The following is a 13,732-nucleotide window of genomic DNA, read 5'->3' on the forward strand; positions in this document are numbered from 1 at the left end:
GTATTTCTTCCAATGTATTGTTGGAAACTTTGGCTAAATTTACTAATTGACACTATTCGCAGTTGCCGCGCCCACAACAGTTCTGGTAGCTGGATTTAAACTTGCAATAATATTAAATACAAAACCATGTGTTGTTCTTGTTTCATATTATTGGTTCTTTCAATTCAATGGTCAAACCTCCAAATATTTGGAAAGCTACACTTAGTAAGTTTAGTCTCTTTGATTGCACCTAAAGAGAACCTGTGCTAAAACCAATTCAAATGGTTTCTATTCATTTATTATTCAAATGACTTGGTTGAAAACCCTACAACGGCTGCCCAACACAGGAGGAAATCCCGATCGTCCTAAGGTAAGTAGTAACTAACCTAATTCTACCCCCTAACCCTCCCTTAGGGGTGCCTAACCCTAACCTCCCCCCCAAGTGGCTAACCCTAACCCCCCTGTAAGTGCCTAAACCTAACCCCCCCTTCCACGCAGCCTGAACCTAAGGCCCCAGGGGGGGTGCCTAACCCTAACCCCCCCTTCCCCTAGCCTAAACCTAACCTCCCGAGGGGGTGCCTAATGCTAAGTCCCCCCAGGGAGCCCTAAACCTAACCCTCCCCCCCCCACGCAGCTGTTTGCGCCCGGCTTACTTTCGATCGGTAACCCAGGTGTCGGGCTCCCGGCGTAGGTCTAATGACAGGCATCGGGATTTCGACGCATGTCATTAGTGCCTTGCCGGGATTAAGCAGTTGGGAAGCCGGCGGTCGGGATTAGGTCCGCTGGCTTCCCGGCTGCATACCATTAAAAACAAATTAATACCATTACTATAGGCTGAAAAATAGTATCACCCTAAAAGGGGACGTCTACTTTTAGACAACTTCCACCCACTGTTAACCAAAACTGGGAGCCACTTTTAGCCAATCATGTTATGCGTTTATAGCAACCTGTTCTCTCTCAAACTTCTGTACTGAGCTGGAGTGATACCATGAAGCTGTTAAAAAGTGGACTTTGGCATCAAAAACTGCTTCGCTCAGGCATTTTTTTTATAGAAAGCTTCCTTTCACTACTGCAGGGATTCCATACCAGGTGCCCCAGTGTTTGTGATATACTCATCCTCTACCTTCCAACCATATACATTTAATTTATAAATCTGAAATGTGTATAACAACATGAAAATAAAATACAGCAGATGGGATCATTTTGTTGCAGTGCTGCTGACAGTAGTGTGTTGGGGGAAGGTAGAGGAGGAATTGGTATGTAATGCCGGCGGCTGAATAGCCGCCGGATCAAATACCGACAGCGGAAGACCAACGGTTCAAAATCCAGATGGGGGGTGGTAAGTACCCTACACTAACTCTCCCTTAGTGGTGCCTAACCCTAACCTCCCCCCTTAGTGCCTAATCCTAACCTCCGCCCGTTGGTGCCTAAACCTAACCCTCCCTTCCCGCACCCTAAACCTATCCCTCCCGGGGGGGGTGCCTAACCCTAACCTCCCCTCTGGACTGCCTAACCCTAATCCCCCTTCCCCTAGCCTAACCCTAAAACTCCCAGGGGGGTGCCTAACCCTAAGTCCCCCTGGGGGTTCCTAAAGCTAACCCTCCCACCCCGCAGCTAGAACCTAAGACACCCAGCTTACCTTCGTTCGGTATGCCGGGTGTCAGGATTTCGTCGTGGGGCTAATGATAGGCGTTGGGATTTCGATACCTATCTTTAGTCCGATGTCGGGCTTTAGGGCTTTTAGTGCCGGGATTTCGGCCGCCGGTATCATCCCGGTTTCCAGTAGTAGGGTATCTCCGTGTTATTCAGCAGGAGCTTGATGTGATATATAGTAGATGTATGTTATAAGGGACACTAATTATTTTAGATAGTTACATTGTTATTGCTTTTTGTTGCAGCATGTTAGATTTCAAGGGTTCCCCAAATGGTAAGGCAATTTCAGATAACACCTATTTTAATGTGTGTGTGTATTGTATGTGAGTTTTGGCCTGCTTTTTTCAGATCATGCTTGACTATGTTCTTGTTGTATCCGCTAAGTATTATGACAGATATAACTCACAGAATTTTTGTAACTGCAAACTACTGATCGCTTTGGTGTACGGTGTTATGCTACCTAATTAAAGAGGGCTAAAGATGGACATGGATGATTAATGTAAACAAATGCATTTAGGCTGGTGCCACACTGCCCTTTTACTGTCTGTAAACCACACAGGGTGCTCAGAATCTCATGTAGTTACCAAACTTTCCTTTGTGCAGTTCAACTGCTAAAACAATGGCTCACACTGTATGTTGTATATGACGTCAGAGCATTTCAACTGCCAAAACACTGCAAGCAGCATTTTAGCAGCTGACACAACCTATTTCAGGGAAACAGGATAATGTTGAAAAACTAAACACTCCAAAATGCCTTTGTGACACCAGCCTTTTTCTTGCCTCAAAAGCACTTGTGTATACTAGGCCTTGCTTATAAATGGAATGTCACGGGTTACTTACTAACCTGCCCATGGAGGAAACTTAACAGTGCTGACAATTCAGAAGACTGACATTAAGTCTAGGCTTATCCTGGTTTCTTTTACCCAATCTGAACCATCACTGAGGCTCTATCCTTATGTTCACTCAGCAAAATCCCGAAATAGTAGGTATAAAACAGGAATAATGGGGTCTCCTACAGATGATTTATGCTTTTGAAGACCTCCAAATTCTGCTGTACCCCATAAAAATTGCATGGCCTGCTATGCCGCTAGCTATACCCTTGTACTGGTATACAAAACAAACGCCTGCCTACATATTTTATGATGGTAAACAGTTGCTCACTTGTTTCCACTATAAACACATGCATCTGTGCGACTTACGTGAGAACCATACATGCATTAGACTAACTCCCTTAAAAAGCAACAAACATCACAAATCTAATATTCTAAAACTAATGCATAGAGTACACAAGACTATAAATTAGACATGAATGGCTTGGTTTTGGCTTGGATCTTCCCGCTAAGATTGGATCTCATGACAAGGCAAACCATCATCAATCACGGACAAGATGGCGTTCTGTCTGTGAAAGATGACATTTTGTCTCGTTCTGAAATCTGAACTGGGCGGGAAGATCCGAGCTAAAACCCAACCACTCATTTCTAATATAAATACACAAACTATAGTGAGAAGAGGCAAGTTTGTATATGCTGCGTGTGTTGCCCTCATTTTGCTGTTTGTGCACCTTTATGCTTATTGAAGTAATTGCACTAGATAGTTTATATACAGTATTCTCATCTCCATCTGTATGTAAATACATTAGTTTTGGCCGGTTATATGCATGAAAATTTATATATACTGTATATGGAGGCAGCATGACAAAAATCTGATTTTAATAGAGCCCCATTTATTTGGAACCCTTGCAAGCCCTTAGAACTTGTGAAACTACAGTATAAGTTCCAAAATGTTCCGGAAACCACAAGCAGGAAGAGTACGTATGTCAGGGCTTGTACCTCAAAATCAACCAGGACAGCCACATGTCGTATAATTCCTCTCTAGAATGACAGCTCTCAAAGGGCCAGATGTACTAAGTTCTGAAAAGTGATATTCTGGAGATTGATAAAACACCAGCCAATCAGGTCCTAACTGTCACTTTTCAAACACAGCCTGTAACATGACAATTGGGAGCTGAGTGGCTGGTGGTTTTTCACTCTCCAGTTTATCACTTTTCAGAGCTTAGTACATCTCCCCAAACTCTCTTGTCAATATTTTATTTTATACACAATTTGCTGTATGTACATTTTTTTTTTTTTTAGAAAATTGCCCTTTAGTAAATTAAACCCCAACAGTGCCATGAAAATAGACAAATATGCTCATGTCCGCATTAAGACCTTTCCACTAGCAGATAGCCCATGGTGACAATGGGAAGTGACAGGCATATTAAATAGCATTAACAACTTTCCACCATGAAGAAGAAATATAATGCATCTGTATAATTGCTGAATGGGAAAGTGCTGGGCTTCTATTGATTGTATCAAGGGAAGGAAGAATATCATAGTGTAAATCCATTATTTAAGCCATCTCATACAAGGAGCCAAAGAAGATTACTGTGCTGTGCAATAATGTTTTATGAGAAATTTCATTTTGGTTGCTCACCTATTACACTCAAGGGATAGATATGAGGTCAGCGTCCAGTCAAAATCTTGTTCTGTGTATCTGTATTACGTAAGGACAATATTTTCTGGAACACTTCTAGATGGGTTTTGATTGGTCTACGATGGTACATCGGGATCCTAGTTGAATTCTAAGAAGTTGTGTCTACAGCATTTTGTCTGTACAATGGATAGTACCATCATTGTATCCTCCTGTGCCTTCTAGAAGGTGAAAATGACAAAACCCTATTGATGATAAAGCTAGTTGGGTTTCTCTGGACCTGGGGATAATAACTGTACAATCAGCAACTGCAAAATAAGATTAAATTAATCAATAATCAAGGACATTCTAAAACTCCGGTAGATAAGTGGCTTTTTAGAAGTGATACAGACAACTATGGTGTGAAATATGTGTATACATTTTTATTAATTGAAGTACTGCTTTTTTGTTTTGTAACAGAGCCCACCATGAGCCTGGCCCAGGTTGGATTCAACAACAACTGTAAATCCAGCCAAGATCTCTATGACCTTCCAAAGAACAGTCACATTCCATGTCATTATGACCTGCTGCCCGTTAGGGAGAGCACGTCAGCCACTAAGAAAGAGGCAACTAGTGAATGACAGCAGCAATCAATCAAACAGCAATATACTGAGGCTGACTCCTACTGAATTGGACGCTTCAAATCTCTAGACTGGTGTCCAGTGTGACTTCTGCTCTCAGCAGTAAATGACTCTACCAGCAAATCTGGAATTACTGTTTGGCAAGCAACGGACAAGGACTTACTAAGAAGAATATATGATGTAGCGATAGAGGGGCGGCTGATAAACAAGGACTTAAACTCACCTCTGCACTGTATAACAATAGAGAGAATATTTCCAGTGTTAGAACACAGATACTGTACCACTAACCGTTATTTACAGATGCAATCTGGCGATCGTTCTTTCCATGGGTTCTCGTTGTTAAGTTTTAATTTCTACAACTATAAATTTAATTTTTGGAAATATTTCATCCGGTTGTGTCCTCCAACAGACATACCGTGAGTGCTTATATGATAGCATGTAAAGGGGTTGTAAAGACCACAAGACAGCTAAATAAGAGAACTGGAATACCACATCTTAAACCACTACATTCTGTGAAATGTTATCCTGTGTTTAGGCAGCGTGTGGATCTGTGTGTGTGTCTGTGACTGTGTCTGTGTGTGTGTGTGTAATTCCCACCCTGAAATTGTTTCTAAATAATGTATTTCCAGTGTGGGTTATATTTGACATATTTTTAGTTTTTGTTTTTCAAAGCAGTGATAACTTCAATTAATGAGGTGATATTTAGTACTTTATTTTCAGGTAATATTGAAGGTGAACAATAGACAGCTTTTCATAATTGCAAGAACATTTCTACTTATTCAGAGAGCCGTTTTATAGTCTTCTTTTGCCACCAAACTTGATGCTGGCATGAGAGTAGTGTCCAGGATATTTTCCAATGATTGACATTGGTTGGTGACCGTTTAAAACAATTACAGTTATAATGTCTATCTTATAACGCCATTATACAGTACATGAGCAAATATTCTACAGCTTTATTATTTTGAAAATACTGTACTGATCTATACAAGATACAAGGCCCTTCACACTTTGACATGGTAGCTGACATTCATTGTTATTAAGGCGTCAATGGATGTGTTCATGCCGCATCCTCTGAAAAGGCAGTGATGTGTCTAAGATTGAATTATTTTTATATATATATACAGTATCTGTTCATTTAGATTTGCTTCTCCATCGAGTATACCTATATAAGCGCACTCACAATGGAGGCAGTCATTTTGTGGCCCGAACCAGTATATAGCTTACCAATATAGGCTACAGTCTTATAACCATTGGTTCAGCCATAAAATGGCTGCCTCTAATGTGAGTAGATGACAGATAAACTTTAGCTACCTGGATCAGATGGTAAGACTGTAGAGGGGGCTGTTGTAGTATAGTCACGGTCTTCATTCTTAATTGAATCATTAGAAAAAAATTCCTAATGATAACAATCTGAATTGGCCATACTGCTTTATCATGAAACATTGGAAGTAGTAAGTAGCACATCCCCACAATGATCAGAATGGACATTTTGGAGTGGAGGTAAAGCCGTTTTTTTAATCATATAATCATATGGTACTGATGATATGACCTAAAGAAACAGGGAGTCACTTGTAATATAATGGGGTTTTACATTAACTTTCAGTATTATTAAAATGTTTTTATTTGTTTGCTTTTTGAATGCCAAATTTGTCTGCATACGTTTGAATGATGTATTATATTTTATGCAAGATGCATATCAGCAACTATTTCTGGTTATTATTTTTTGGCCACTATTGCTTCAGGGGTTGTGTAGTGAAACTGACGAGTGCTGTACATTATCAGTATTAATAATATTAGGGTTTTTATTATCCAGTTGAGCATACATGTTGTAATATAGGTAATAAATAAGCCTCCTATGTAGATTATGTTTTACGCTAAGGAACTGAATAATTTCTGTGCATACTTGCTAAAAAAAGGCACCTTTTTTATTTGTTTTGTTATTTTCTTTTATAGTGAAGTTAGAGACTTTATGCTTTATGCTTAAGCAGGTCTTTTGCATAGCTCTTAAAATATTATACTTTTAACTTTTTTTTTATAAGAATATTAAATTTAGTGTTTTGTATATGTTGGCTCAGTCAGTTTAGCTTTGATTGTTCATGTTAAATAATGAAAGCTAATGTCTGGCTGCCATTTTCTTAGTGATAACTTCCAAGGACAACAATTAATTCTGTTTATGTTGTGGCTTTGCAGGATATGTATAAAGTAGAGTATGAACATGTAATATAGAAGACAGTAAACAGCAAACATTAATAAGGCATTACAACTACTTTGAATACCTTGTGCCTGTTTCACATTTTGAAGGTGCTAATGAATGAGTGTAATTTTCATGTCACTACACTGTTTATTATTTTGATATAAATGTGCAAGTAACCTACACACAGTGAAAGCAGACATTTTGTGGGCTGAACCAATATTCATGAGAGTAGCCTATCACTTCACAAGGAACCAATTCACTACTAACCACTAACTGATTCCTAATGAACTGATGAGAAGTACTCTGATAATTACTGATTTATACCTCAAAATGGCTGCCACCTCCACTGAACCTTATTTACAACGTGCATTGGAGCGTAGCATAAAATATCTCGGTTTTGCATCATAAGTGCAAGCTTACTTTCTGCTCTCAGAACAATATAGAAAAGCTTCCAGGTCAACAGGGGCTCAGCCATTCCCTCAAGATGACTTTGTCATGTCCACTTTAAAGGATCACCATTTATGTAAGGTCCCAGCAGGGCCGGTTTGTGGGGGCCCCAGGTCAACTAATTTGTGGGGACCCCTACCAAATGCTCTTCAAATATATGCATTAGTAGAAATCTATGCACACATGCAAATCGAGGCACATGGCAAAAAAGCATTTTGTGCAGCGCTTCACCCTTTTTGCACTTTGTAAATGAGGCTTGAAGTGTAGGTAACTAATGCACTTTAATAATACATTTTAATTTACTTTTTTTCTCTTTTGTTAGGGTTTTCCCATTGCTAAAGTTCTCTTTGGTTTTACTGTAATTTGAAAGTTGTATTTGGTAAACTTTTTTTTTTTGTCAGCAGTTTTGTTATTAAAAAATAATTTCTAATGAATTTAGGCTAAAGTAGCTGACAAACGCATTTATTTCTTGTTCCATAAATACATGACAATTTCTATAATGGGTAAAATGCCGCATGCTAGTCCTGTGCTAAGCACACATTAAGGCAGCGGTCTGTTAAACAGCAATAAGGATGTACCGTTTGCCTGTGTTTCTCTTCAAGCCTTAAACAATATGCATCTTTGTTTATACAGCTGATTGCTTTCAATATTAAGATACAGTGAAGCCATACCTGTGATTTTATGTATATGTATAGTAAATGTTAATAAAATGTTATTGTATGAGTGTTCCTTGTGTTAGCCTAGTGTAGCTCATTACGTGTACATACAACAGTTATTACTGTATGTTACTAGATGGAGGACACTTTTGTGCTTCAGCCGGTTTGAGGAAGTGTGATACTATGCTCTTTCGATGCTCTTGTCAAAAACAAAAAAACTTTTTAAACTCTTTATTAAGATATTTTTGTATTTCTTTACCACAATAAAATCTATATTGTTGAACCATAAATGTGGCATTTATAATGTAGCATTGCTGAATGGAAATATTTTGCACAGTCCTGATTTCCAGTAAATGTGCTGTCATATCTAAGCATAGGAATGTATATATATTATATATACAGTACTGTGCAAAAGTTTTAGGCAGATGTGGAAAATATGCTGCAAAGTAAGAATGCTTTCAAAGATAGAACTATTAATAGTTTATTTTTATCAATTAACAAAATGCAAAGTGAATGAACAGAATATAAATCTAAATCAAATCAATATTTGGTGTGACCACTCTTTGCCTTCAAAACAGCAACAATTTTTCTTGGTACACTTGCACACAGCTTTTGAACATACTCAGCAGGGAGGTTATTCCAAATATCTTGGAGAACTAACCACAGATCTTCGCTCCACACTTCTTTAATATATACTTGTTAGTGTGAGTATCTACACATATAGGCTCTTATTATTGTTATACCTATTTCCTTACTGCAGGACCGACTTCTGGCAGATGGGACAGCGCAAATGGAGATAGGAGCAGTGGCACCTGACAGTATTGCACTCAGCAGTGACACAGACAGCAGCTCTCTGTTCTGCTCCTGGCTGGATCATAAGAACAATCCTCTGGTTGGAGCTGTAGATAGACTGTCTGCCGGCCAGTACTGATCAGGGGGGGTTCCTGGGTACTCAGAAATCCCCCCTACATGCACTACTGTAGAGCATATTCTAAGGTCAATATTAAGTACTCCAACCCATTAGCTTATGATTCTATCACTAAAATAACCTTATTTTAATAACACACACTTAAAAAACTCCAATGAATTTGTTGAAAAAATTTGCCTCAGGGCCCCTCCATGGTAGGGGCCCTGAAGCTTAAGCTTCATTAGTTTCACAGTAGATCCGCCACTGGGTCTACTGGATTGACAGCATGGCAAATTCCCTTCTACATTTTACTATGTGTGTAATGAGTACACTGAACATAGACTTAGGGCCTGATACAGCAGTGCTTGCTAGTGCACTGCTGAATGCAGATTCATGATGTTCGGGAATCTGGGCAGGCGCATGACCCATTCTGCGCATGTGCAGAACCGGTCTGCGATCCCGCTCACTGACTGACAGCAGACCGTCAGTGATTGACAGTCTGCTGCCGTTTGTGGGCGGGGAGGGGGCGGCGATGCCCTCCGTTCTCCGAAATGGTGGTATGTCACCGTCGTTGGGGGGGAGGGAAGAAGCCAGGATCTCCGACGGCTAACTGCGGTGGCCGGCTGCATGACCCCATGGGTCACCTTAGCCAGCCGATGTTACGCAGATTATCTGATGCTGTGTTGGACAACGCAGCTCGGTAAAGTAATGCACAGGAGGTGTGATGCCTCCTGCTGCATTACCAAGGATCGGAATGGGATACGTTTAAGAAGCCGGCGGCTGCAGTCCCGACCGCCAGCTTCCCGAATCCTCTATCCTGCCTAGGGTTAAATGACAGGCGTCTAAAATCTAGACGCCTGTCATTTTCCCGACCCCGATCGAAGGGATGCCGGGCGCCGTGAGCGGACAGCTGCGGGGGGGAGGGTTAGGTTTAGGGCACCCGGGGGGGACTTAGGGTTAGGCACCCCCTGAGAGGGTTAGGGTTAGGCTAGGGGGAGGGAGGGTTAGGGTTAGGCACCCCCGGGGGGGACGACTTAGGGTTAGGCACCCCCCCTGGAGGACTTAGGTTTAGGCAGCGGGGAAGGGGGGTTAGGGTTAGGCACTTATAGGGGGGAGGTTAGGTTTAGGCACCCCTAAGGAGGGTTAGGGGGGTTGGTTAGGTTAGTTTATACTTACCTTAGGGACGATCAGGATTTCCAGCGCTGTCGGGCTTCCGCTGCCGGGCTCTGCTGTTTTGTCGGGCTGCCGCAGCCGGGGATCGAACTGCCGGTCATGCGGCAGCCGGGATCACATACCGAATGCATCGCAATTGCAAAGCTGCCTGCGTGCATACATCATATCTATAGCTTCATGCATACATCATATCTATAGCCTGCGTGCAGCTTTGCAATTGCGATCCTTGCTGAATCAGGTCCTTCGTTTTTGCCAACTGGCTGCTGTTCTTACCACATTATTTTTATAGATGTTCTGTGTCGCAATCCTGCATCTTTTGAGAACCAAATCAAACCCACACACAGTTAGAAGGCATGTTTCATACACAGTTGTTTGCCACAAACTGCATGCGGTTTGTAGTTGTCCGAGAGTGTTTTGGGACTTTGCAAACCATCAGACATCAGATGCTGTTTGACTTTTCAGTCTAAGGAGAGCCCAGAGGAAGAAAAGAAGTTTGCTAGCACTAGTTTTGTAAGATAATTCCAACAGTCTCACTTATTAATGTAAAATATGGTGGAGAAGAATAATTATGTATGTTTGATTTTTAAATTCACACTGGTTTCCAGGATGTTTTACATACTTGATTTGATTTTTTTTTTTTAACAAGCTGGTATAGCTTAATGAATGTCAGAATAATTTTTCTTTTTAGCATTTCTAACATGGGAAGATACAAAAAATAAATTCACAAATAAGATATCATCTTGGAAACTTGACTATTATTCTTTTGTAATAAAATGACCACTTTTATAAACTTGGTCCTATGTGTGAAAGTGAAACAAAGTAGGAAACTACATAATAAAAATCATAAATTAAACAATACTTGCAGACAGAAAGGCTTGAATGTATTAGAGACATAAATACAGATTACGCATGCAGTCACAATCAATCAAGGCTTAGTGGAAATTAGGCAGCGGTAAGAAATTGCCATCCTTCAGAGAAGTCTGCTAAGTGACCTTTTTAATTTTAAATATAATGTGATTAAGGACATTCTCTGTGGAATTGCCTATTTGTCAGTTTAAGACAATTGAGACCACACATTTTGCTGTAGTCTTGGATACACTCATTTGGGGGTATATTCCGAGTATCACAATGTTTTCACAATACCGCAATGTTCTTTGATCTGCATGTGCAGAGGTCACACTGGGCATGTGCAGATCCTGATCTGTGATCTTGCTCACAGTGCCCCATAGCCGTAGCATGAATGACATGTTGCGGCCATTTGGGGGGTGCAGAAGGGGTGATGACGGGGACCGTTCTAGAAAACAGGGGTGTGTCACACCCATTTTGTAGGTGTGGCCAGGCCAGGATCTGTGACTTCTGAAGCAGATTTCCTGGCCCCAGATGAGGAGCTCCGTCACCCATTCTGAGTAAGCTTGGACTTACTCAGATGGGTGATGACTGTGAGCATCGTGACCTGATCCAATGCTTCGTCCTCAAATGTAGGCATCAGATCTGTGATGCTGGCAGGAGGGAGTCTTTTTCCTACAGACGACCTGCAGGCATTAGCATAATTTAGCAGTAGCGGCTGTGACAACCTACTGCTTACCGTAATACTCTGAATCAGGCTAATAGTGTATATGATGCTAGTTATTACTGTAAAATATAAACTGTGTATTTGTGAACTGAATAATATACATGCAATAAATACCTTTAAGTGTTTACATCTAATTAAACATGCATTCACCCCTCTGTAGCAGGGTGCCACAGGCCTGATTCAGAGATGTACAGTATGCTTTGCTGATAATTACGCAGTTGACAAATTATCAGTAAACTGCACACGTGTCTAAGTCCCTCAGGGCATGCATCAAGGTACATTACTATAGTATATGTGTATACTGCGCTCACCTGGGAGGGTTGGATGGGGTATGTGTGGTGCTGCTGTATCTGGAAGGTGATACAGAGATGCCCGGGGTGAGATGGGTGCAAAAACTGTGTGTATCCCAATGGGTGTGAGAAATGAGTATCAATATTGCGGGTGGGGGTGTGTATCTGTTGTATGGTGACAATGGTGTTTGTGTGTATCTGTTGTATGGTGACAATGGTATACGTGTGTATATGTTGCTGGATATTAGACGCGACAATGGATGTAGTGTAAAAAAATCTTTATTTTCTGTGTTGCACAAATACAGAGGAGTCACAGTGCTCTCTGTCAGGTTAATCCCGTAGGGTTACCCTTTGTGGTATACCTTACTGGATCGCTATACTCCCACTTGTGGAGGACCCCTTTGGGAAGCGGGTCTGGGGTGATTAATTAGGAACACCTTTTACAGAGCTAGAGCTATGTGCCCCGGTTGTCTAAACTAAAAGTCTTGTTAGTAGTGGAATAGTCCTGTGGTGAATTTCCCACCGGAGGGCATCCCGTCCTGGTTAATTCACGTAAGTGGCATCTCCACAATGTGGCAGTAATGAGGCAACTGGGCTTCTTGTTGTACTAAGCACTGGGGACATGCTGCTTAGTGCCTGTGCTGGCTCAGCTTCCGGTGCCCGGTGTGTGGCAGCTATCCTTCTGCTTTGCTTGCTATGGTGGCCAGTCCCTTCCGATCGCCGGGTACCCTTTCTGTGGCCGGGGACACTGTAGTTGTGGGTCTCAGGGGCCCATTTATTAAGGATCGCATTTTGCAATGCGATCAGGGCATGCAGTACCGCCCATGATCGCATTGCAAAATGCGATCATACCGGCCGAATGTATGACCCGGCACGTGCAGGGAGACGGGCTCCGAAAAGAGCCCGTCCCTGCGATGTGTCCGGAGCGCATTCCGGGCTGCTGCGCATGCGCAGTCCCGCAGACTGCACATGAGCGGCACCCATTGCCGGCGGAGGGATCTGGAAGATCCCTCCGCCGGCTGAAATGCGAGTAAGTGCCCATAGGACACAGCGGCTAACGCTATCTTCAGATGGCGTTAGCTGCTGGGGCCAATATCGGGAATGTTTCGCATTCCCGATATTGATACATTTGGCAGCATCGCATCCCCCATAGAAACCTATGGGGGAGGCGGCTGCCGGCGGCAATGGAGGGATCGCAGCAGGTATCGGAGATATCTGCTGCGGTCCCTCCTTCATACATTTGGGGGATACTTAGTATTTGAGGTAAACCCCCGAAAACAGGTGTTTTCGGGGAATTTACCTCAAATGCAGTTTGATAAATGGGCCCCTCAGTTGGCTGTGGCTTCCATGTATGCGGTCACGTGGTCCCACTTTCTCGCGATATGTGCAAGATCTTGCCCTCCTGTCCCCCATCTCACTCCATGCAGCGCTGTATCACCCCCTATTTTACATTACCGTAGTTGCTTGCAGCGACTTTTTACTGGCAGTGTGATTAACAGTCAGGAAGCATTTTGGGGAGTGGCAGCGTAAAACATATCCCAGCGTCTGCGACATTTGCATATTTTCTCACATCAGCTGCATATAAATGCGCAACTGCAATAGCATTAGTGTACATCTCTGAATCAGACCCCATATTAGGGAGGCCCTAGTAAGGTGTACCACAGAACATTATTAGTCCTAAACATTGGATTCTGCTTCTGATGAAACACCAAATGATTCCCATCCCTACTTGGAAAACCAAAACTAGTGGAAAAGCAAAGAGTAACAGGTA

At 42.0% G+C, this 13,732-nt stretch overlaps 1 protein-coding gene across 1 annotated transcript in view; it reads left to right on the forward strand.

The window, feature by feature from the left end:
* Positions 1 to 8,308, forward strand: part of MEGF10 (multiple EGF like domains 10) — a 149,341-nt gene extending 141,033 nt beyond the window's left edge. Inside the window, exon 24 of the mRNA XM_088475109.1 lies at positions 4,561 to 8,308. Within this exon, the coding sequence (XP_088331235.1) occupies positions 4,561 to 4,721 (161 nt within the window). The 3' untranslated portion in view covers positions 4,722 to 8,308. The remainder of the gene's footprint in view (positions 1 to 4,560) is intronic.
* Positions 8,309 to 13,732: the final 5,424 nt, after the last annotated feature.

Source organism: Taudactylus pleione, unplaced genomic scaffold (assembly GCF_031769625.1).
Source record: "Taudactylus pleione unplaced genomic scaffold, aTauple2 ptg000162l, whole genome shotgun sequence".
In the NCBI taxonomy this organism is placed as follows: Eukaryota; Metazoa; Chordata; class Amphibia; order Anura; family Myobatrachidae; genus Taudactylus; species Taudactylus pleione.